Source organism: Temnothorax americanus, unplaced genomic scaffold (genome assembly GCF_048541705.1).
Source record: "Temnothorax americanus isolate GAGA-0224 unplaced genomic scaffold, ASM4854170v1 Scaffold7, whole genome shotgun sequence".
Taxonomy (NCBI): domain Eukaryota; kingdom Metazoa; phylum Arthropoda; class Insecta; order Hymenoptera; family Formicidae; genus Temnothorax; species Temnothorax americanus.
Window position 1 is genome coordinate 584,944 of NW_027509792.1, and position 20,536 is coordinate 605,479.

Consider the following 20,536-nt stretch of genomic DNA (forward strand, 5'->3'; position numbering starts at 1 on the left):
TCATTGACTCAAGCTTACGTTATCAGGTTAGCACGGTTCTCACAATCTCAGCAAGGTTCATTAAGAACATGCGATGCAATTAAAAAAATTTTAATAACAAAGTATCGTAAAGCGGACTTGAACAGCGTAGAAAATACAGTCATATCTATAGATATAATTTATTCGATATCACCACCTCACAAGAACTTGATCACCGTCCCGTATTGAATAGTAACTAAGTTCTTGTAGCGGTTTGTCCAACGAGATTTCATCGTTCGATAGCTGAAACGTTAAAATAATAGCATTTATACATCGATTAACAAGTATGTACGGGGTGATTCAGAAGAACCTTTTGTCGTTAAACTTCATATTTCTGATTAAATTGATTGTAAAAAGTTGTCCTGAATCATCTCGTATACATTTTTTATATAGTCTAACATTAAACTTACATTCCGTTGAATAAACGAAAGAGCCGGAATCTTTCCACCGGTTTTAAAAAGCCTTTGAACAAGCCCAATCATTTTTTGAACTTCCATATCTTTAAGTAACTTCCTTTTGATCCCTCTAGACTGACGTGGATCGTCCGGACATACAAATTCCACCGTTATCACATTGGAAACCATTTCCACTTTCGGTTTAGCCGAAGGAATATCCGCAATTCCATATTCTGAAAGTGTAAAATATTTTCTTTTATTTTTCAAGAAACTGTTTTATTTTGCATTTAAAGTATTTTTTACCGTAAGAAATGTAAAGTTCATACATACTATTGACTAAAATAGGATATCGCGGATGTTCATTTATAAATGACGTTCGTTTTTCTGAATTACTTTCGGTTTCTAGCCACACTGGTAAGAACAACTTCAAGTAATCGTGCTCTGCGCCTCTCCTTTCATTATGAGGTATGTCTGTACCATTTAAGACCTTTAATTTAGCTATCCTTGCGATTATCAATTGTCGAGCAGTCTCTACAGTTTCGTTCTTCAAAATGGGATTTTCTCTGAATTTCAAGTCTTCTAGATTTGATAGTTTATCCAATTCGCCAATCGATTGCCACTAAAATTTTATGTCAAATGGTATAGTTAGAAATTTTGATATAAAATTTTAACTGCATCGATACTATCTGTGAAAAAACCCAACTTATTACCTCTGATATGTGGTTTTCCGAAATATGTAGATGACGTAGCATTGGAAACAAAGCAGTCTTATCTGTTGATGTTGAAGATGGAAATCTAATTCTATCTATTTTATTTAAATTCAAATTAAGATATTCTAAGCTGTAAAAAGAGATATTTTTAAGTATTATATGAAATATATATTTTTTTTTTTTTAGCAAATAAAAGAAATAGGCAATAAAGAGAAAAAAAAGAGGAAGATGATTGGATATTTCGTAATGCAACTCACCACGGAAGGGAACCTAGTTTAAGTATCTCATCCCAACTTGATATTAGATTTCCTTCGAGTATTAATGTAATTATTCTCATTAAATTAGTATTTTCCGTTACGTCTTCTATGGTTGTGACAATATTAAAAGAGACTGAAAGTTCTTCGATCGACGGAAACATGGATATACATTGCCGAATATCAGACCAGTTGTAATTCATTCTAGCTATAGTTAAATGCTTGACCGTTGGAAACGAATCTTTTAATGCTGCCACATCTTCTATAGGCAAATGGTTCTCACTGTGTAAACAAAAAAGACAAATTCTCCTATAGTTGCAGCTCATGTGTATAATCGATAGGTATATGTCTAATGTTGTTTAATATATTGCCTAATATTCTGGGAAAATTTAAAAAATACTGTCAAAATGAAGAAGTTTTGTTCTCACCTGACGTTAAGACTCATCAGAAAACGAAGCTGGGAACATATATCTGCTACAATTTTCCACGAATTTATTAAATTTCTAGATAAATCCAATTCCTCCAAATTAGGACACAGTTCTTCCAATTCCCGTGGCTCTCCCGCATTGGATACACATTGCTCCCTCAGCCACACAATCTTTAGCTCGTCAAACTTGCTCTGTTTCTTATTCACTTTGGAGAAGCCGACAAATTCCAAAAACGGTGCATTGATTTCTTTCCTTAAGCTCGACACCTCGTCCCTGTCTACGCCCGCTAATTCATCGTTGATTAGCCCATAGCGCATTTCGATGGCTCGCGGGCAAGATATCCCAAACTTGGCTTTGCCCGGTCGTATAAAAGAGCCTGATGTGGAATGCCTATTGAAAGTTATACGCAGAGTTACAGATCACTGCTGCCATGCTTATTGCAAAACAACTGTCTCACGTGTTATTACCTGGCTTGAAAATACTCTACGCCTTCGTACGTGCCATTGTGTTTGCCACGAGTCGAATCGTCCCAGTCTACGCCCAACCACTCTCCCTTGGTGTTCCCAACGGGTCCGACGTATTTCAACGTACCTCGATAACCGTCGCACTCGATACGGCTTGGAATCTCGTACTTTCTATCCTCTACCATACCTGAAAAGATCAGAGTGTGACAAATCATCCTGTGGCGAAGAGACACGAGGGAATATAGTCCTTAAACCCAGACGAGTATAACTCAGACTTGATAAACTAATCGCAACGCGCGAAGACGTTTATGGAATTTAATGCACAAGAATTTTGTGTAAGGGATACGTACCTATCGGGGGATACAGATCGCTTCAGATTGCGGCTGACAGCGTAACCTCCAAATCAGAAATGCACATTGAGAAAATATGGGAGAGGCCGGGGATCGCGATATCGTCGTGCGCGAGAAACGTCTGGGAGTATCGCGGAAAGTAAACGAAAACGTTAGGAAACGAAATCACATACGGTGACTCGCTGCCTCTCTATTTTGTGTTCCGCGAGAGCTTCGCTGTAAAAGGCATTCCTGTATTTCCTGTCGGGCACGGGCACCCACACGACCACACATCTGCACCTGCACCCGCCTATAGGTACGTTCATACACGTGTACACACAAACGTGTATCTGAATATATATACACACGTAAGAACGTATGAAATATAAAACATGATTTTGCAACGCGCGTGTAACTTGAATTAAAAATTCCATTTTCAAAAGAAATACTCTCGCTTCTTTTTATAACGCAAAAACTTCTGTCTCTCCGGATGAATATCAACAGATTAGATAAATATCCTAATCAAATAATTTGTTATAAAGATATATGTCGCGCAGTAAAAATATATCGACTGTTTGGAAACGGAAAATAAATATTTTGATTTTATTAGTCGAGAATTCTGTAAACATTACATACTCTTGATACTCTACACATATAACGTAATGTAATAATATAAAAAAAATGTACAATCGTGTGCTAGAAGATATATAGTGCGCATAAATACGTATCATTTTCACTCGCGTTTAACTTATATAGTGGTTCTGGTTTCTCACATCTATATAATCTGAGTTCCGGACGGTATATATATATATATATACCAAGTTTGGTAATCTCTGATTGTTTGTTACATAGTAGAACATTACATCCAATACATTGAATTACACTGAATTTAAGGACTTATTGCTCCAGCGCAAGATATATATTAAGCACCTAACATGTAATTGGCAATGTTAGCACCATGCAGGATTTCGATCCAGTAACCATCGGGGTCTTTAATAAAAGCTATGCCCTTCATTTTGCCGTCATTTGGTTTCTTCACGAATTCCACACCATACATCTCGAACCTTTGGCAGGCTTTGTCGACGTCAGGTACTGCTATTCCGATGTGACCTGTATTTCAGGAAAGAGAAGATAAATAATTACTTGTGAAATTATAAAAAATGTTCCGTCTCTATTTATATCTTAGTTTTATTTACAATTTAGATAATAATTTTAAGAACAATTAACGCATTTGACAAATTTCTTACCAAATCCTTTGGGATCTGCATTTCCATTGTAATATTTTACATCGGGATCTGTTTCTGTTCCCCAATTGCTGAAATATGCGTTTATTTTCTGTGTAAAAATACACGAACTCTCACGTATTTTCTCGCGGGGTGTCTCAAAAAAACTATCATATATTTGAAAACTTACTGCGTTAACTCTATGGTCGCTTTTTTACGGAATGTCCATTCAATACTTTCTCTACGATCGAGTGGGATTTCCTTCTGGTCCTCGTATCCAAGGAAATACAGGGAGAATTGCATTTCTGGAAAGTCGAGCTTTTGCAGCAAGGTCATTCCGAGGACTTCGGTGTAAAAGGGCAAGGATTTTCTCGGGTCCTTTATACGGTACATCGTCTGCTGCATTATAAACCCATTTGTTGAGGGATCCGGTGTTTTGCAAAGCTTACGAACTTCGCTGTTGCTCAAACCCAACGGCTCACCCATCTGCAATTTAGGACATATCATTATTTTCCTAGAATAATTTTGGCTAAACTCTGATTAATTTAAACGACAAATTGCTTATAGTAAATATTTTTACCATACAACTTATTATACCCTTTCTAATCTAATTTCTTTTTACATACAAACAACAGAAATAATTTTATCCGTGCTAATAAAATATTGTAGGCTATTACTGGACACAAAGTAATAAACGATTAAATTAATTAGAATTTAAATCACTTTCATTACAAGAGAAGGTATCTCTTTAATTTAATTTGTATAAATTTCTTGAGTACCTATGTTATTATTTTAGTTTCTTATATTACCTAGCCAAAAGATATTTAATTATAAGTGTATCAGTTAATTAGTATATGGAGGGTGTTGCACATGTAACCCGCTGTCACGTAATTATTATTTCTAACCAATACAGGAATCGGAAGTCGGCCTTACCGCAAGGCCAGAAACGATAAGGCAGAAGTAATCCGCAAAATTTCAAGCTGATAAAACTCATATTAATTCGCGAAACAATTCTGCTACGTCATACATTGTATTTTTGTTTCCAAACAGCGCCACAATTCTCGTTACATTAAAATATGGAATTACAGCAGAAAAATTATGCGTACTTCTCCACTTTTTAACGCTTTTATGATCACTGTGCTCACAATAAAGTTCAAAGTTTAAACCATTTAATTTGACACTTGTGATGGTTTATCTCTTTTTGTTTGGGAAACGTTCCATGTATTTTTGTACGCGTAAAAAGTATGACAGTATAATTTTCTCGGCATTGTAACGACTTTATATAATAATAAACTACAACTATACAGAGTTAGATACATTATACCTTTTTATTCGTGTGTGTTTATTTGTAAGAGAGAAAATTACACCGTCGTATCACGCAGGTTCCATTGTTAACGGCGCATTGTTTTACATATACATCTGTATCGCGTAGGCGTAGGCGTAGGCGATACGGACACTCGGCTGCTTTTGTCGCTCGACGTTTTAAGGATTTATCGACCGCGATTATTTCCGGGCCGAAGAGTTTACAGATAAAACCATCACCGCCATTCAAGGACGCGCCTATTCCCGGCACATCGATATATTCGCTCACCGCCATATGGCAATTCGAATAGGCTGTAAGAATCGTAGGCAATTGTCAGCGATACACATCGATCGCGCGTGTCCAACTCGGCGATCCATCCTACACGCGCAGCATCCGGGATCGCAGCGTAGAACCTGCATCCTCGATCGGAGACCCGCTGTGCGAAGTGCGAAGTAGTTTCTCGGCGAAGAGCACGATCGCGCGAGATTACGGGGGCTGCGATTGTCGCGTCACGGTTCGTCGACGGTCCTTCACCTTCACCACGCGGACAAAAATTTAATTCCAGTATACCCTTACCTCTTCTTCGAAAGACGCCAGAGTAAATGTAACGCCGTACGAACGAGAAAAAAATTTCACGCGAGCAAACGCGAGACCGAGAGCTTCGTACACGGACGCTTAATGTCGGCGACTATCTATATATAGCATGCGCATGATGCGCATACGCTCGGCGTCATAAAATGTCTCCCGCATGAGGTTACACCAAAATTTTGGGCGTGCGTAACGCTAAGCATGCGCATCGTACCTAGATATTGACGCGTCGTAACTGTGATTACAATCGAGGAAACGGTTCTGTCTTCTGTCGAAGAACCACGGCTACGGCTTCAAAGTGACAGCTTCGCGTTTAAAACACGTTGCAATTAAAAAATAAATTGAGGTTATGTGCGATTAAAACGAAAGCGCGTTTACCTAGCGTCAGTAAACTATCGATTGTCAGTAGATTATCGACTGGTCGATAAATCGAGATTAAATCTTGTAACGTCAATAATCGCTTTTTAATTTTTCGTAATTAGAGTAAAATGGATGCGTTCACACTCGTTCACAGCCGATACTCCGCTAGCCTAGCACGCGTGAGCAGTCGCTCGTTTCCTCTCCTAGGCTAGCGGAGTATCGGCTGAACGCACCCAATGTGATTGAAACTAATGCGACCTCCTTGCCGATTATGTTCTCCCGATACTTTATCAATTTTCGTTATTTCTGTCTTAAAATCTTTAAACCCTTAAAATTCTCGAAATTGTAATAGGTACTTTAGAATTTTCAATTTCAGTTTAGCGTGCGGGGGAATAAAGCAGAGAGGCATATATATATACCATTTACAGGACAGATAACAGGTATGATTTTGCATTATATTAATATACAGATTTGATTATATTCTTGTAAATTACAAAATATATATTATTAATGACTATGCAATTCCAGCCGCTTAAATTATATTGATTACTTTCTCTTTCGTTCGTTTACAGGCTAATTATCAATTACTAAGTACGCGTAAGCGGCGTAAGCACGCGACGCGACGCGACGCGTCCCGTGAAAAGTGGAGAGTGGAGAGTGGAGTAGTAGCTCTTCCGCTGAAGCACCGAACACGGCGATTGTGACGCCGCTGCTCCGTTTTACCTTATCTGTCAGAAGTGACAAATTCAAGCCCCCGGATCGAGACGGTCGATCGTCAGACTGTCAGACGTATAGGTAGCTCCCGCGAGATTCGGGCGACGCAATGGCGCACTGGTTTCACCGCAACGTGCTGAAAGCGACGTACGCAAATCAGAATTTCGAGTTGAAAATCTCTAATCCTACGGACGCCACCAGGAAGCTTTGCAGGTTAACAGATTTCTCATATAAGTCACGTACTGCGCATTTCACGCGGTCACCGCTCGATGATTTTTTTTAATTGGTTATCGGAAGCTGTGTGATATCTGATAACCGCAATGCGAATATATATAATTATTAGAACCCACTGACATTTGCATCGTAATACATTAATTATGCTAGCTATCGGATTGCCAGTTGCGCATTTCTTTCTTACACCTAAAATTCTGTTTTTCTCTTGGAAAAAATACAAGTTCCAATATCGTCAAGAGACATTTGTGTTTTCAGTGACGTAAAGCTGTCAAGAGCCAGGCTTCTCGACCTGCTCAGAAATCCAAACGATACCAGCGATTCGATAGAGCCTGCGTTTCTCAGTTACCTAAGTTTGTTGTATGGATTTTTATGGGAAATCAACCCGTCCGAGGAAGAAGCGCGGCACGTCGGCAGACCTAATCCCAGCAAGCTCAGAAATGTTCTCGTGTTCAAATGGACGCACACGTTGCTTGGCTGTGGCACATTGTAATTAATTATAAAAAGAATCTTTATATAAGAAGTAATTCTGAGACGGGAGATTTCATTAAAAATTTTTTGTTAAAGCTCTAGCGCCGACTCGGTTTACGAAGCGGCTAACATGAGCGTCAATGTAGGCCTTTGGTTTATGAAGCATGCGGCGATGATTGCTGCGAAAGATGAGTAAGTATGAATTAAACAAAAACGTTTTAAAATAATCCTCAATCCTGCATTAACTAATTATAATATACATATCATAATTATAGCATAACGATGGACGAAGCTAAAGAAGTGCACGGTATGCTGAGACGGGCCGCTGGAATATTTACTTTTGTGCAGACCGAATTTTTGCCACAGTTGGCTAATCCACCGCCTTTGGGAAGTGACTTGGACCCTCGCGTACTAAATGCATATGTTAATCAATGCACAGCGGAAGCGCAAGAAGGTTGTACTCGCGCGAGAATGTGATTTCAACAAGTTTAATTGTGCTTACGTACCTCTTCGTCATTTTTTTTCACAGTGACAGTGGCTAGAGCGGTAGAACTGAAACACAATTCTAGCTTGATATCAGCTTTAGCCAACGAGACTAGCAAGTTGTTTCTGGACGCCGCCAATACTCTTCGTCCATTCAAACCAGAAATATCTGCTCAATGGATAAAATATCTGGAGCTTAAAGCAGCGTTTTATCAATCTTACGTAAGTTTACAAGTTTGTTGAGATCGATATTACAATTGGTTACGAATGCGAGCGAGAATTTTGTTAGCTTACTCACGCTCCAATTTGTCCAGGCTTATAATTATTGCGGTGAAAACTTGTTGGCGATGGATAAATGCGGCGAAGCGATACGAGCGATGCGGGAAAGCGATTTGTGTTTAAAGAAGGCGAAAGCGCTCTGTCAGGAATATGGGAAAACGAACGGGCCTGCGCCTCGCGTTAAACCGGATCGACACGCCGTGTTTAGACGCTTGGCGCCTGTAGTGAAGCTTACTCTCGATAAGTGTAATCGAGAAAACGGTTTGATGTAATTACCTCGTTTGAATTTATTATTGTTTTACCGTGGCGCATCAATTTTAAAATGTATGACGTTTAAACCGTGCATTAATCCGGGTTTAAATCATCAGATACCATCATACGGTACCGGGAGAAATTCCAGTCTTAGATACCAAGGCTACTTACGGCTTGGTCAGTCCGATCGACTTCCAAATGCCGTCACCAAATCATATCTGGAATTTGGGCACGTACGGTGTACTAGCTGGGGTAGCGGCGGCGAAAGCGGGAAAGGAGCACAATTTGCCGCCGGTTAAAGAAGAGGCGATTCATCAAAGCAGCAAGGAGCCGAAAAACGCAAGCGGTTGTACGCTACAATAAGGCCGTTTGTAAACGCTTTCTTTTTTCGTCACGGTGATATTAATTTTAATTGCGACAGACATGTGTGGACGGCGTTCGAGTTAGACATACGTGTGTCATGTGCACACAAGTACAAATCCCGTTGTGCGAAACGTAAAGTATTAACTATTAGATTAAAAAAGAGAAATACAGAGTAATTATCTATTATTACGAAAACGCATTTCACCGACAATGAGTATTAAATACCGCGTCACGCAACGGACAGATAAATGACTGCAAAACAGAGATTGATCTAACCGATTCTAACGCATCGTTGTACATCTGCTTCGTTCTACACATGTCCGAATCCTTTTAGCGGGCAACTTTTACGTTTGCGAAATAACATATGTGATGCGATTCGTATGTAATTTGCTTTTATCGTGCGTAATCAATACTATGGCTATTATTGTAGATACAAGTGATTCCTTGCTCACACAAGGCAAAGAATTGTTGATGTCGCGGACATTACTTTAATCGCTTTGTTCGACCTAGTCAATGCTTTAGAGTGAAACTAAATTTTTTAATCGGTAATGCGAGGGAGAAGATTCTCGCAAGCAATGTGCATATAATGCACATTACCGGTATGCATATATTATAACAAAGAGACGTGTGCAATCTTTTTCTACGTATTTTTTATAAGCTATAGGTTTAAATCCAGAGAATGTTCAATTCAGATTATAAAGATATTATATATATATAAACAAAGTGTCTCAAAAACAAATGTTAAACTAATGCCAAGCATTAGTTATTGGTAAATGATAGCAATTATCTCTGTTAATAATTATTATTTGTGATATGTAAAGCATTTTTATATATGTATATGTATACGTGACCAGTGCGTTAACTATTGAAATTAAAAACTTACAGGTCGCCGCACTTGATATTGGCTTTCGGAAATTACTTATGTATACACGCGATAAGAAATTTCGTTAGCTGTTAAATAATTTAAGAAAATAATTTTTGTGTGCAATATATTATCAATGAGATCAATGTAGCAATATCTTATCTATATATAACATAGATAATAAAGAGTATTAAATCACGGTCTGTAAGAGAATCATATTTTACGTTCGAACATAATTTTTCATATAACAATAATTACACATAAAATATAAGTATCTAAATGTACAACCTGCATGTACATTAAAATAAAATATATAAATACTAACATCGATGAATAAAACGGAAAAACTTAACATTTATGCTGCTTGATTCGAATTTAAAATGTCAGCAATGCTGCGGATCTCGAGGAGTTATTGGAAGTTTTAATTGGCTGCCGGATGGAGAATTTGTGGAGTTGCTCCAGGAGTTTCTAGAGACTCTCCGTCCGACGGCCAATCGGCCGGCACCGATGAAGCCAGGTTGGGCGATATTGTCCAATTGGTCTCCAACAGCTCCATTGCTCCATTCGTGTGTGCCCGCACACGCACCTAACCTGACCCCGGCCCGACCATGGCGATATTGGCAATATGCAATTGTATGCAATATGGCATTCGATCGGATCGCGATACGGACGGGACGCGCGAATCGTCCGCTGCTCCTGCTGTCCTGAAATTAACGATGACGCGCGGCTACGTCTACGCGGTGATGAAATAGCGAACGCCGTCTACGCGGTGAGGAGACACGTCGGTGGCAGTGAAACGCGGACGCGGGGATGCCGACGTCGGCGGATCGACGCGGTGACTAGATCCGCCGAGATGGAGTAGACTTTGCGTACGCGTGAAAACGTAAATACACCCGTGACGAAGCACCCGTCTCGACAACATCAAGGTCGGTGCGCGGTCTCTTCCTCGTCGCCGAGTCGAGAGGTAAGAGAAGGCGCCTGACATCGTCGTCGATTACCCGACGAATCTCGGCAAGGTAACGAACGTCCCGCTGTACGACCTTCAACGACAACATCGGTGATCGGATCGCACGTATGCTTCGCTCGCGATGACGGCAATACTTGCGTGGTCGATAAAGCGGATCTATGCTCGCGCCGCTCTTTCATTAATTATTAATAATATGTAAATATCAAAAAATGTGTAACTCGATGAAGAACCATAAATTACATGTAAAGTTAGTCGTTATTTTAGAGATTTGTTAAATTTTGTTAGAGATATATATCTTCCGTTTCGTAAAGTTTCCATTCTATTGATATTCCTGTACGTAAACAATCTAATTTCGTCCTTAACGAACATTCAGTATTTACATAAAATTGAATAAATATTGATTATAATTTTTCTGTTCCGTTCAATCTCGTATACGTTGGATTGTTAACGCTGGACTATTCCAAGTCCTTAAATGCTCTTAATCTTTAAGCGTCTCAAATTTTTTCTTAACGCTTGGCAATTGCCACCCTATTTCCTAAGCAGAGCAAGAAATAAAAATGGAGGAGAAACACGGCAGTAGAGATGCGCTAGAGGAGGACCTGGCAGACACTGAAAACATAATAATTAACGAAGTGGATGGCCTACCAAACCTGCATCCAAACTATGGACAGCTAGAACTCAAATTCAAGAGAGAAATAGACGACGCAAATATTAGATCGATCGACGAGTTGGTTAACGACGAGGATCTACCGACTTCTGTAATCGTTACAAACGTAGACCCTCGAGTTTTTAGGTGCGACGATCTGAAGGTAATAAACATTTAGTAATGAGACACCGAAGTAATGAAACCTCTGTTACATTGTGCGATGCTGCGTCTTTACAGTCGGCCATAGAGAATCTTTTCAAACAGTTTGGAGAGGACGTTACGTTTCAATACTTTAGATCTTTCAGAAGAATGAGGGTAAACTACGATTCTCCCAGTGCTGCAGCAAACGCGAGGATACAGCTGCATCAATCGCATTTTGGAGAAACCGATATTAATTGTTACTTTGCGCAACCAGTGACGCCTATAGGTTCGTAATCATCGTGGAATTATAGAATTAAGTGTGTCGTCACATTGACGAAATTAATAAAGCGTAGGAAAATCACGAAAAAGGACAGTTTCTAATTCGCAAGTCAATTAACTTGTAGACATGGAGGATCAGCATCTTCAACCGCCCGCGCTTACTAAACAGTTCCTCATATCTCCTCCTGCTTCTCCCCCGGTCGGTTGGCATCCACGTGAGGAAGGAGAGCCGCTCGTCAATTACGATCTGTTAGCCGCTATAGCCAATTTATCCGCAGGTTACTATTGATCCGAATGATATTATTTTCAACTTACACCGATTTCGTATTTTACGTAAACCGTTATTAATGTTGCAGGCGGCACACACGAGATACATCCAGGAGGGTCGGGGCAGCCGGGCATAGTTGTGCACGTTTGCGAGAACGCGAATCCGACGAAAAGTACGACTCGCATTCAACACACGCGATGTCCCGAACAGTAATTCCCTCTCTTTATCCGCGTCTCGGATTTCTCACACGATACGTTTTTATGCCCTGTTAAAAAGCCAGATACGAATTGGCAAAAGGGCACTCTAGCGAGTGACTTTAAATTAGTGTTAAATTGGAGTTGCAATTCAAAACTGATTGCGCGGCTAATATCCAATTGACGAAAGTAATACGTTTTGAAAAAATTACAGCTCGAAATACGGTACAGATAACGACGCGATGTCTGGTATTTATAGCAAGCTTCCCGCGGATAGCAGTGATCTATAAATACTAACAATCTATATATAAATATCCGTTGTTATATACCGATCAAGATATAACATTTATTTGTGTTTATCCATTGAGAATTCGTGAAGGATATGCTTGCGCTCCATTTCTTAAAATCTACATGGTTCATGTTTGGCCTATATTGTTTCTACGTTTCACTCTTGCATATCGTGAGGAATTACGTCCGATCTGATTAAGCTAACGATTAACGCGTCGAATCGTTGGAAATGCATTAAAAGATTTTGCAATTCTACCTCTCATTGTCAATGTGTTACTTGTATTCTTAAACAGCACGTAATGCATAACAATCTTGTTGTAAATCCACAAATGATACTATATACTTGGAATAATCGATTAAATCAAAAAGTTCAAGTTTGACAGTTTTTTTTTCGTTATTTATTTTCATAATTTCTCTTTCCGTTTTAAGAACGCTTTCAAAATTATATCTATTAAATCTCTGGTTTTGTGTTTTGCGTGCATGCGAGAAGAAATCTACGGAAATATATGGCATTAATATGTATGTGATATGTATGTGTATACGAATGTATTATTCGAAAAATATCGTGTGGCTCTTCGTTCTGTGTTTTCCGTAGAAAGCTAGCTCACATTAGCTATAAACGTTAAATGCAATCCTAAAGCTAATATCTCTATGGTCTCTTGTTAATGAAGTTTATGAAAACTCATTGTTATTACTCTGGTCTTGAAGAGAATCAAGTTAGTAAAGAAATGAGCTAGAGGAGATATCGAGACGTACGTGGTCATATCAGCGTTACTGATTTATGCCGAGGCAGTGTGGTGATTGTGTATATGTATATATTGTTCCGTACGCGAAACGTAAATATTTCCTGCAAGAGATCTGATACCTACAAATAATTGTTGAATATTTATAAATACTTTATAGCAGCACTTACTTTTGTATAGTGTGGTTACCGTTTACATTTTCCCGGCGATGAAATGGTGTACTTAAATCCGTTTCATTTAGTTTCTTTATCGAACAAATTCCGAACATCTTAAATAATACGAATAATTATTACACTAGAGAAAATAATGTACAAATAATTTGTATCAAAGAGAAAAAATATAAATATAAATTATTTTATGTTAAAATTCTGATATATATATTATATACGTATTATATGTAGCCTGATGTAAGCGCTACTTGTTGCCGCGTGAAATTTATTGCGTTTATCTGCATAATAATAATAATAGGTAAAATAAAAATCGATTCGATAAGGACGTATTGTACACACAGTTATGAAATACTCTGTCGTTTAATTCATTGAGATTTTATACCATTACACTCGTCTTTCACTTATTGAAGTTATATAAAAGCTTTATACATATAACCGTCGTTATTATTTGCTTAAATAACTATTTTTTCCGACTTGTTCCGACGATTCGAATCATCGTGACTGTTCCAGATGTAGAAAAATCATCGTACAAATACACACACATTTCTATCGCTGTTAAAATCAAGTTTGGTGTTGCGAGGTATATATGCTTATACGCATTAAAGTATTATAGGCCATTAGACGACGTTATTCGTCGGGCTTTTAATGTGTTTGAAAATGAAAATTATGAACATCCTTCGAACGCCGTCCGCGAAATTTGATTATAAATTCTAGGGCTAAATCAAGAATGTGCTATACCATGTAGAGAATGTCCGAACGAATGTTTTGCAGCAGTTCACATCTAATTAGTGACGAGCAAATCCGTATGTAAAATATTATATTCAAGTATATGCGAATTTTTATTGTTTACGATTGAATTTAATGCAATGTACATATATACGTGCACTGTCGTTCAGATTGTGCAAGGATCGATGTTTTTAGTGCCAAATTGTTGCTGTGCGTCGATAATGTACAACACGGAGGCTTTTGATAAATTTAGTTAAAGTACGGATTCTCGAGAAAAAAAATATATATAAACATTTCAATAATTTTTTTTAGCGAAATATAAACGATTAAAGTAGTGATAATGCCATCGATGTATATACATATATAACTCCCCTTTTAATTTAATCCACTTTCTCTTCTCTAATTAGATTAACAGAGATCAATGCCAAAATAAACGATAAATGCTAGTTTCATCGTAGTACAATATTGTACATCTTTCTTATTATTATTGCGACACTTTCTCCAGTTTTGTTATACATTTCACTTTATTCACGTATAATAGTCAGCAATTGTCAAGTGGAGATGATTGCAACTTGTCCTATCGACTTCTTATCTCACTGATCTCAAGACTGAATGCAGCGGTACATCGTCCTTTCTTTCTTTCCACTGAACTGTAAGAAAACAGGTGAAACATAATCGCACCAATGCGATGGACTCGAACGTATCCTCACACATGAGAAAACTAAATCCTTTTTTTTGTTTATAAAAATATAATATTAACCACAGAGCTCGAACAATCTCGCATGTATATATAATCCCGTGTTATGCCATATACACAAACGTATTAATGTCATCGTCGTGTCTCCGAATATATTTGTGTTCAATGAGCCATTCAATCTGTTCCTTTATCATCTTTTTACTCGGCAAGAACATATTTTTCAATATATCCACTAGTTCGGTCTGTAGCTGCGCATTAGTGATCTTCTTGCGCATCTTTAAGATCTTGATGATAGCTTCCTATAGTCACACAAAAGATGAGAATTATTCATAGCCACCAATTAAAATGTCGATCGATATTTTTCTATGTGTTATGTCACATTGCTTCATGTAAATGTTTACTATACCTGAACTCGTAATATTCTGAGTTGTACAATAGATTGGTTATCCTCTTCTCTGCTACGTTCCGTTGATAATTGAAGACGTCCTATCAAATTAATTTTCCCCCGTTTTTGCATCTTGCCATTTTTTCTAACGTAGAAATATCGCAATTAGTAATTACAATAATAATTTAATAAATACTAAACTCAGAAACGAGATAATTATCAAACCAAACGAATATACAACGCGCGTTGCGCGACGCACATCTCGCACAAAAAATAAATACTAACACTATAGCGAATTCTTGATTAACCCAAAATCTTGTATCGTTCGCAAAATCTTTCGGGGTAGTGGCATGCGGTTCCACCAAAAGAAGTTGCCGTTTTAACTTCGGGAAGGCACACAAAGACCACAGAGTTCGTCTCAACTCGGGATCCGGAAGCTCGGTCGCCAACCGGAGATTCTCGTAAGAGATCTTTTCGTTGGGTCGTTGATTCCAAGCGAACAACACCGCCATTTGGAAGGTCGTTACATCTATGTCGAAGCGTCCCACTTTATTCGCAAATGTTATCTGAAACGTCCACGCCATGAAATATGCATTAAAAGTTAGGATCGACATGTTTTGGAGTATCGCACGAGCACGGATAGAATTTTGTTAACGTGTTAAGTACCGTGCCATTCGACATATGATGATGCCATTGCAGCTTCCTGCCACTATGCTTTTTTTTATAAAATTCTTCGACCTCCGGAATATAATCTTCCAACTGAAGCGGCAAACTCACGGTGACGCGTTCGCTACCCCTGGCCCATGCGCCTGCGTTGAGAATCTTCAAGAAACAGCAGATTAATATATTTTAAAATATCTCTATACACCTATATACCTTTTTCACATATCTTTCCTATTTCTTTTCAATACCGATCTTAAATAAAAACATGTACATTTGCGAAAAAACGACACGTATAGCTACCTTGATATTTATACTATCTGCAATAGTAGCTCGACATTGTTCTTTAAATTGTTGATTCAGGTCTTGAGATACTTTAATATCTTGGAACATACGGGCTAATTTATTAACAAAGTCCGCGGGCATACCGACTTCACGAAGCATGTCTACCATATTTTCTTCTTTTTCCGAATCCGTTGTCGTGTCTAATATTAACCGTCTAGTTAAATGCGCCTTGTGATAACGCATAAACACGTCCTTATTTTGAACGTATTTTAGCACCAACAGCTGAAATAAAATGTGGTACGGAATAAATTTTATCGGAAAAGATTTGGTTTCTAATTCATATGGATATAGTTATCTTATCGCATATACCGACCACATCCTTCAATTTACTTTCGATTTCATCAGTAGTTAATTTCTTACTGAGCGGCGTTTTTCTAAGAAGCATATCACAGAAATTCGCTAAGAGTTCCGGACACTTCGATTCGGCTAGTCCGTTATTATTAGTAATAGGTCTATTATTTAAAACGGACGCGCCACCGATTCCAGAGCCCTGCCGAGTAGGCAATTCTAATTTAAATACCGTTGCGTCATTCACAACGAGCTTATAAGCTTTATCTCGTGCTGTAAGAAACCGCGGATCATCATCGAACGCATCTTTAACAAGCGTGGAAAATCTATGGAAAAGATCTAACAGTCTTTCCACGTATTTCTCGGAATCTTGAGTGATAACGTCTACAGCTGCCATCATATCCGCTAGACCTGCGTTCGAGATATGGTCTTCCAAATTTTTCAACATAGGATTGACGCCGTCGGGCACTCTATCCATTAACTTCAGCATGAGGCGAAGTTCTACAATTATTCGCTTTCATTAATAAGCGCCAATTACAGAGGTGACGTCGTAAACCGAGACTCATATTGTGAAATTACGAGGAAAGCGATTACTTACTGTCAGTTTGATTATTTTGAATCATTTGTGGACATTCCGCGAGTATCGCTGACGTGTGGGTCGCGACCAACACTTTCACGCAACAATCCGTTAATCGTTGCATACTCGTCGGCTCCAAGTACTTCTGAGCGCGCGCCTCCTCCTCTCTCAACTTCGAATCGGCGTAACGCATATAATTTTCTACACCGTGCAGATTCAGATAATCTCCCGCTTTCATCTTGTAAAACTCATCGGTGGCGTTTACATACGCCGTCTCGAAATTATCTCTATATATCTGGAGCTTATCCGACGAATTTGAACACAAATTCACTGAAAGCATTACAACACTGTATTATCAACGAAAAATATTTTGTTATACATAAACTTGTGGATGTTTTTTATTACCATAAGATTCTCTAACGCCGATAACTAGTTGAGAATCAAACGCCTCGCCGTTTCTCTCGGCTCGCACTAATCTCATGGCTGCATCCTGAAGTTTTTGTTTTATTTCATTGAATATACTTTGGTTCCAACTGTCCAACATTAGCTGTATAACGGAAAGAAGATCGCGCAATATTACAAGACATTACATCACGTATCACAAGGCTTTTACCTTTCTAACAACGTCGTCAGGCTGATTCTTCTTCTGCGTAGAAGTCCCTTTTCCGGCGAGGTATGTTTCTAGTTGTCTAAACGGTGTTGGTAAATAGTTACACTGGGTAAAAAACTTCCTCCACTCGGTGATGTACGCCTTCAACAATGCCTGTTCTTCTTGATGCGCTAAAACTCTCTGTACAAAGTCATAATATTCAGTTATTTCAGTGGAACGTGTAAACACGTAAAGAAGGTACATCAAGGGCGTAGTCTTGAGTTTGGCTCGATAGCAATACTCTCTTGCTCTCTCACCTGTTGAGCTTGTTTTATAAAAGCCATTATATCCTCCTTCAGAGCATCGTGTAACTTGGGAGGCCCCTTGTCGTCCCACAGGCATACGTGAACGGAATAAAACAGATCCTGCCATTCCCCTTGCGTCACTGGCTCTTGCTTGAGCAGTTTCAGTATGATTGGACGCATGTACGGCCATTTGTCCTCGAATGTGAATTGTGTCCTATCCTAAATATCAATGCTGCGTGTCAGTGACAAACGAGAGATGAGTGATAAAGGGGTATTTTAAGACGTGGGGAAAAGGAGCGGGAAACACGAGGCCACGGGAACGACGTTTGATCCGGATATTCGACGTGAACTCGACCAATCGTCGGACCGTCGCAACGTATGGGCTGAATCGTCGATGCAATAAAAAAAAAAAAATCTTTCGAATAGCGATATCGGAGTTGCCGTTTTGCATGGTCGAGACGCGCCCGTTATCGCGGCGGCCCGCGGCGAGATAACGGGCGACCCTCGGTCGGGCGAAGCCCCGAGGAGGGAAGCGAGTTTAAGCTCGTAGAAATTTGTTTATTCGACCTCGACGTCCACTAACCTTCAACAACGCCGCCATCACAGTCCACGGACTCTTGACGTGCACGTCCACCAGGATTCGCAGGATCACACGCCAATGGGCACACGCAGTACACACACACACACACGCACACACAAACACACGGGCAGTCTCGCGCGAGCCCGCCGGTCGACGAGGATAATCGTCGTCGGGAACCGGTGACGAGATTCCGATTAGCGCGGTGCACGGCGCGGTGTGGGCCGCATCGTGTCAGGAATCCCACGATCGCACGCCCCTCTCGACGACTCCCGGAACGTCGTCGTCCTCTCTCCAGACAGGAAAATAAATTCGCGTGTGTCTCCTGCCGCCCCTGCCGGAATTCCTGCGTATGTAGTACGCCGCGCGAGAAAAGTCCCTCTCTCTCTCGCGCGCGCGGAGCACGTGTGCCGTCGCAAATCCCTATGCGACGCCTCGCGCGATTGGAAGGATTATGCGTATATTAAAATGGCGGTTAAACGAGGCTTCCCCAAGTTCCAACCGTACCTCGAGTCTTCACCGTCGCGCTCGAAGACTGAAGCTCGCGCCAACGTTTTTTTTTAATGCGTCACATTTTTTTTCTCGTTTTTTAAAACTGCCATTGTATTTTTTAAGATTCATATCTGCGCACTTATATACATGAGATTTCCATTCCACGCGGATTAAAAATATATACAAGCGTGTATGAACATAAAACTGTGAAAATAAATGTCTTACAGCGTACACAAATGTATCAATATTACATTATTATTTCACTCTTGACGCAGAGATACAAAGTAATCGAAAGACCTCGTCGCAGATCTACACGAGCCTAATTTTTGCAAGACCTCAGAATGCTCCTTTTTTTTTTGGTCGAAATACACTCGTGGAATATACCTAGCAATATGTACGTTAACGTCGCGGGCATGTACATCAAGACGGCACAATAAATAAACACGGAGGCTAATTTAAGAGTGCGCTCGACTTTGAAAGTTTACTTTTCCAACCTGGACTCTCCAGGCACGTCTCGATGTGCCTTAATACGAAAAAAAAAAAAAAGAACGCTTATATTTATTACGCTTAAATCTCAATGGGATTCACAACAATCGCCTTCCTCTTGTCTTCCTTGTTGTCGTTGTCCTCTTCCTGTTGCTGCAAATCGTCCTGTCCCCTGATTCTGATGTTGTGCTTTTCTTTGTACTCGTTCATCTCAATTCCCTTCTTCGTCACCTGGTCGTTCAAAGTGTCCATCACTTTCATCAACTGAAACATACATTTGAACGTTATCGCGGTGTACCCAGGTATCCCGACCGTCCGCTCCAAGAAGATTACGATATAAATACGAATACGGCAAGTCGCACCTGTTCCTTGTTCGTCACCAGAGCGGGCATCACGTCTTCCACCGTGCGCTCGCACAGAAGCCCGCCGATCATTCTGTAGCACTTCCTCTTGGGATCCACGTTCTTTAACGTGTCGATAACAATTCTAAAACGTCAGTCGTATTAGTGGGAACGGGTTCGACGAGGTCGCGTTCTATTCGCATTGGCGATTCTCGTCTCTCGATCGTATTTCGCGAGGCTTGAAAAAAAAAAGCGCGAGCATCCCGTCGCGGTCGCGGGACGCGTTCTCGATCGTCGAGAGCGAAAGGGGCAAGCGTACAGGTTAGGGTGGACTCATACTTGTGCTCGTTCAACTCCATCTCCATCTCGGACAGTTTGTTCGCCAGGATCCTCTGTTCGTTTCGTAACGACTGGAATTCGGTCAGTATCTCCTCGGCGCTTTTCTCTCTTTTTGACGGCGCCTTCGCCGGTTTTTTTTCGCTGGCCATATTAGGAATTTCGATCGCGGTAACTCCAGTATACGACGGAGAGCTGTGCGCCAGCGGCAGCGGAGAGCGGAGTTCAGCGTTCTGCGGAGAGTGGAGAGTCAACGGAGAATAACAACGTCGGGAGAGCTGTGCGGCAGAACGACGAAACGCGGAGCGA

General features: G+C 39.9%; 6 protein-coding genes across 11 annotated transcripts; 2 read left to right on the plus strand and 4 right to left on the minus strand.

Annotated features, from left to right (window-relative positions):
• Positions 1-74: 74 nt before the first annotated feature.
• Positions 75-2,901, minus strand: Glo1 (Glyoxalase 1). Its single transcript, XM_077421803.1, has 8 exons — positions 2,620-2,901; positions 2,273-2,456; positions 1,806-2,195; positions 1,381-1,659; positions 1,124-1,253; positions 744-1,032; positions 429-646; positions 75-261 (listed from the first exon to the last, which is right to left on the minus strand). Exons 2-8 carry the CDS (start codon positions 2,452-2,454, stop codon positions 169-171), a joined length of 1,581 nt encoding a protein of 526 aa, XP_077277929.1. The 5' UTR covers positions 2,455-2,456; positions 2,620-2,901; the 3' UTR covers positions 75-168.
• A 271-nt stretch (positions 2,902-3,172) lies between these two features.
• On the minus strand, positions 3,173-6,065 carry LOC143906058 (lactoylglutathione lyase-like). 3 transcript variants are annotated; one of them, XM_077421845.1, is made up of 4 exons: positions 5,927-6,065; positions 4,012-4,307; positions 3,846-3,913; positions 3,173-3,708 (listed from the first exon to the last, which is right to left on the minus strand). In XM_077421845.1, the coding sequence occupies exons 2-4, from the start codon at positions 4,305-4,307 to the stop codon at positions 3,521-3,523; spliced, it is 552 nt and encodes a 183-aa protein (XP_077277971.1). In that variant the 5' UTR covers positions 5,927-6,065; the 3' UTR covers positions 3,173-3,520. The 3 variants fall into 3 exon arrangements, with proteins under 3 accessions (XP_077277971.1, XP_077277969.1, XP_077277968.1); XM_077421843.1 differs by lacking the exon at positions 5,927-6,065 and adding an exon at positions 5,701-5,861; XM_077421842.1 differs by lacking the exon at positions 5,927-6,065 and adding an exon at positions 5,413-5,666.
• Positions 6,066-6,265: 200 nt separating this feature from the next.
• Positions 6,266-9,930, plus strand: LOC143906047 (BRO1 domain-containing protein BROX). Its single transcript, XM_077421817.1, has 8 exons — positions 6,266-6,512; positions 6,645-6,999; positions 7,276-7,506; positions 7,585-7,680; positions 7,764-7,942; positions 8,018-8,193; positions 8,286-8,518; positions 8,619-9,930. The coding sequence occupies exons 2-8, from the start codon at positions 6,896-6,898 to the stop codon at positions 8,863-8,865; spliced, it is 1,266 nt and encodes a 421-aa protein (XP_077277943.1). The 5' UTR covers positions 6,266-6,512; positions 6,645-6,895; the 3' UTR covers positions 8,866-9,930.
• A 447-nt stretch (positions 9,931-10,377) lies between these two features.
• Positions 10,378-14,495, plus strand: Sra (RRM_RCAN_like domain containing protein Sra). 3 transcript variants are annotated; one of them, XM_077421840.1, is made up of 5 exons: positions 10,378-10,799; positions 11,238-11,503; positions 11,578-11,767; positions 11,886-12,038; positions 12,117-14,495. In XM_077421840.1, the coding sequence occupies exons 2-5, from the start codon at positions 11,252-11,254 to the stop codon at positions 12,239-12,241; spliced, it is 720 nt and encodes a 239-aa protein (XP_077277966.1). In that variant the 5' UTR covers positions 10,378-10,799; positions 11,238-11,251; the 3' UTR covers positions 12,242-14,495. The 3 variants fall into 3 exon arrangements, with proteins under 3 accessions (XP_077277966.1, XP_077277964.1, XP_077277963.1); XM_077421838.1 differs by having other exon boundaries at positions 10,378-10,743; XM_077421837.1 differs by having other exon boundaries at positions 10,379-10,691.
• Positions 14,496-14,596: 101 nt separating this feature from the next.
• Positions 14,597-18,929, minus strand: Cul5 (cullin 5). 2 transcript variants are annotated; one of them, XM_077421796.1, is made up of 12 exons: positions 18,579-18,929; positions 18,008-18,214; positions 17,715-17,891; positions 17,507-17,648; positions 17,123-17,431; positions 16,550-17,025; positions 16,195-16,458; positions 15,898-16,053; positions 15,517-15,797; positions 15,253-15,376; positions 14,910-15,145; positions 14,597-14,799 (listed from the first exon to the last, which is right to left on the minus strand). In XM_077421796.1, the coding sequence occupies exons 1-11, from the start codon at positions 18,594-18,596 to the stop codon at positions 14,951-14,953; spliced, it is 2,349 nt and encodes a 782-aa protein (XP_077277922.1). In that variant the 5' UTR covers positions 18,597-18,929; the 3' UTR covers positions 14,597-14,799; positions 14,910-14,950. The 2 variants fall into 2 exon arrangements, with proteins under 2 accessions (XP_077277922.1, XP_077277921.1); XM_077421795.1 differs by having other exon boundaries at positions 14,597-15,145.
• A 372-nt stretch (positions 18,930-19,301) lies between these two features.
• On the minus strand, positions 19,302-20,527 carry Pfdn2 (prefoldin 2). Its single transcript, XM_077421849.1, has 3 exons — positions 20,231-20,527; positions 19,913-20,036; positions 19,302-19,814 (listed from the first exon to the last, which is right to left on the minus strand). The coding sequence occupies exons 1-3, from the start codon at positions 20,377-20,379 to the stop codon at positions 19,632-19,634; spliced, it is 456 nt and encodes a 151-aa protein (XP_077277975.1). The 5' UTR covers positions 20,380-20,527; the 3' UTR covers positions 19,302-19,631.
• Positions 20,528-20,536: the final 9 nt, after the last annotated feature.

Excerpts from the sequence above, each read along its gene's own strand:
- Cul5 (XM_077421796.1), bottom strand. Across the intron at positions 17,026-17,122 it reads TCAAAATAATCAAACTGACA|AACTTCGCCTCATGCTGAAG; the intron begins GTAAGTAATCGC and ends GAATAATTGTAG. Across the intron at positions 15,798-15,897 it reads ATCATATGTCGAATGGCACG|ATAACATTTGCGAATAAAGT; the intron begins GTACTTAACACG and ends TGGACGTTTCAG.
- LOC143906047 (XM_077421817.1), top strand. The coding sequence starts at position 6,896 with ATGGCGCACTGGTTTCACCGCAACGTGCTGAAAGCGACGTACGCAAAT. Across the intron at positions 7,507-7,584 it reads TTGCTTGGCTGTGGCACATT|CTCTAGCGCCGACTCGGTTT; the intron begins GTAATTAATTAT and ends TTTTTGTTAAAG. Across the intron at positions 7,681-7,763 it reads ATGATTGCTGCGAAAGATGA|CATAACGATGGACGAAGCTA; the intron begins GTAAGTATGAAT and ends TCATAATTATAG.
- Glo1 (XM_077421803.1), bottom strand. The coding sequence starts at position 2,454 with ATGGTAGAGGATAGAAAGTACGAGATTCCAAGCCGTATCGAGTGCGAC. Across the intron at positions 1,254-1,380 it reads AAACTAGGTTCCCTTCCGTG|CTTAGAATATCTTAATTTGA; the intron begins GTGAGTTGCATT and ends CTCTTTTTACAG. Across the intron at positions 262-428 it reads TTTCGTTTATTCAACGGAAT|CTATCGAACGATGAAATCTC; the intron begins GTAAGTTTAATG and ends TTAACGTTTCAG.
- LOC143906058 (XM_077421842.1), bottom strand. Across the intron at positions 3,914-4,011 it reads GCGACCATAGAGTTAACGCA|CAATTGGGGAACAGAAACAG; the intron begins GTAAGTTTTCAA and ends CGCATATTTCAG. Across the intron at positions 3,709-3,845 it reads TGCAGATCCCAAAGGATTTG|GTCACATCGGAATAGCAGTA; the intron begins GTAAGAAATTTG and ends CCTGAAATACAG.
- Pfdn2 (XM_077421849.1), bottom strand. The coding sequence starts at position 20,379 with ATGGCCAGCGAAAAAAAACCGGCGAAGGCGCCGTCAAAAAGAGAGAAA. Across the intron at positions 20,037-20,230 it reads ATGGAGTTGAACGAGCACAA|AATTGTTATCGACACGTTAA; the intron begins GTATGAGTCCAC and ends CTGACGTTTTAG. Across the intron at positions 19,815-19,912 it reads TGGTGACGAACAAGGAACAG|TTGATGAAAGTGATGGACAC; the intron begins GTGCGACTTGCC and ends TGTATGTTTCAG.
- Sra (XM_077421840.1), top strand. The coding sequence starts at position 11,252 with ATGGAGGAGAAACACGGCAGTAGAGATGCGCTAGAGGAGGACCTGGCA. Across the intron at positions 11,768-11,885 it reads GCAACCAGTGACGCCTATAG|ACATGGAGGATCAGCATCTT; the intron begins GTTCGTAATCAT and ends ATTAACTTGTAG. Across the intron at positions 12,039-12,116 it reads TATAGCCAATTTATCCGCAG|GCGGCACACACGAGATACAT; the intron begins GTTACTATTGAT and ends TTAATGTTGCAG.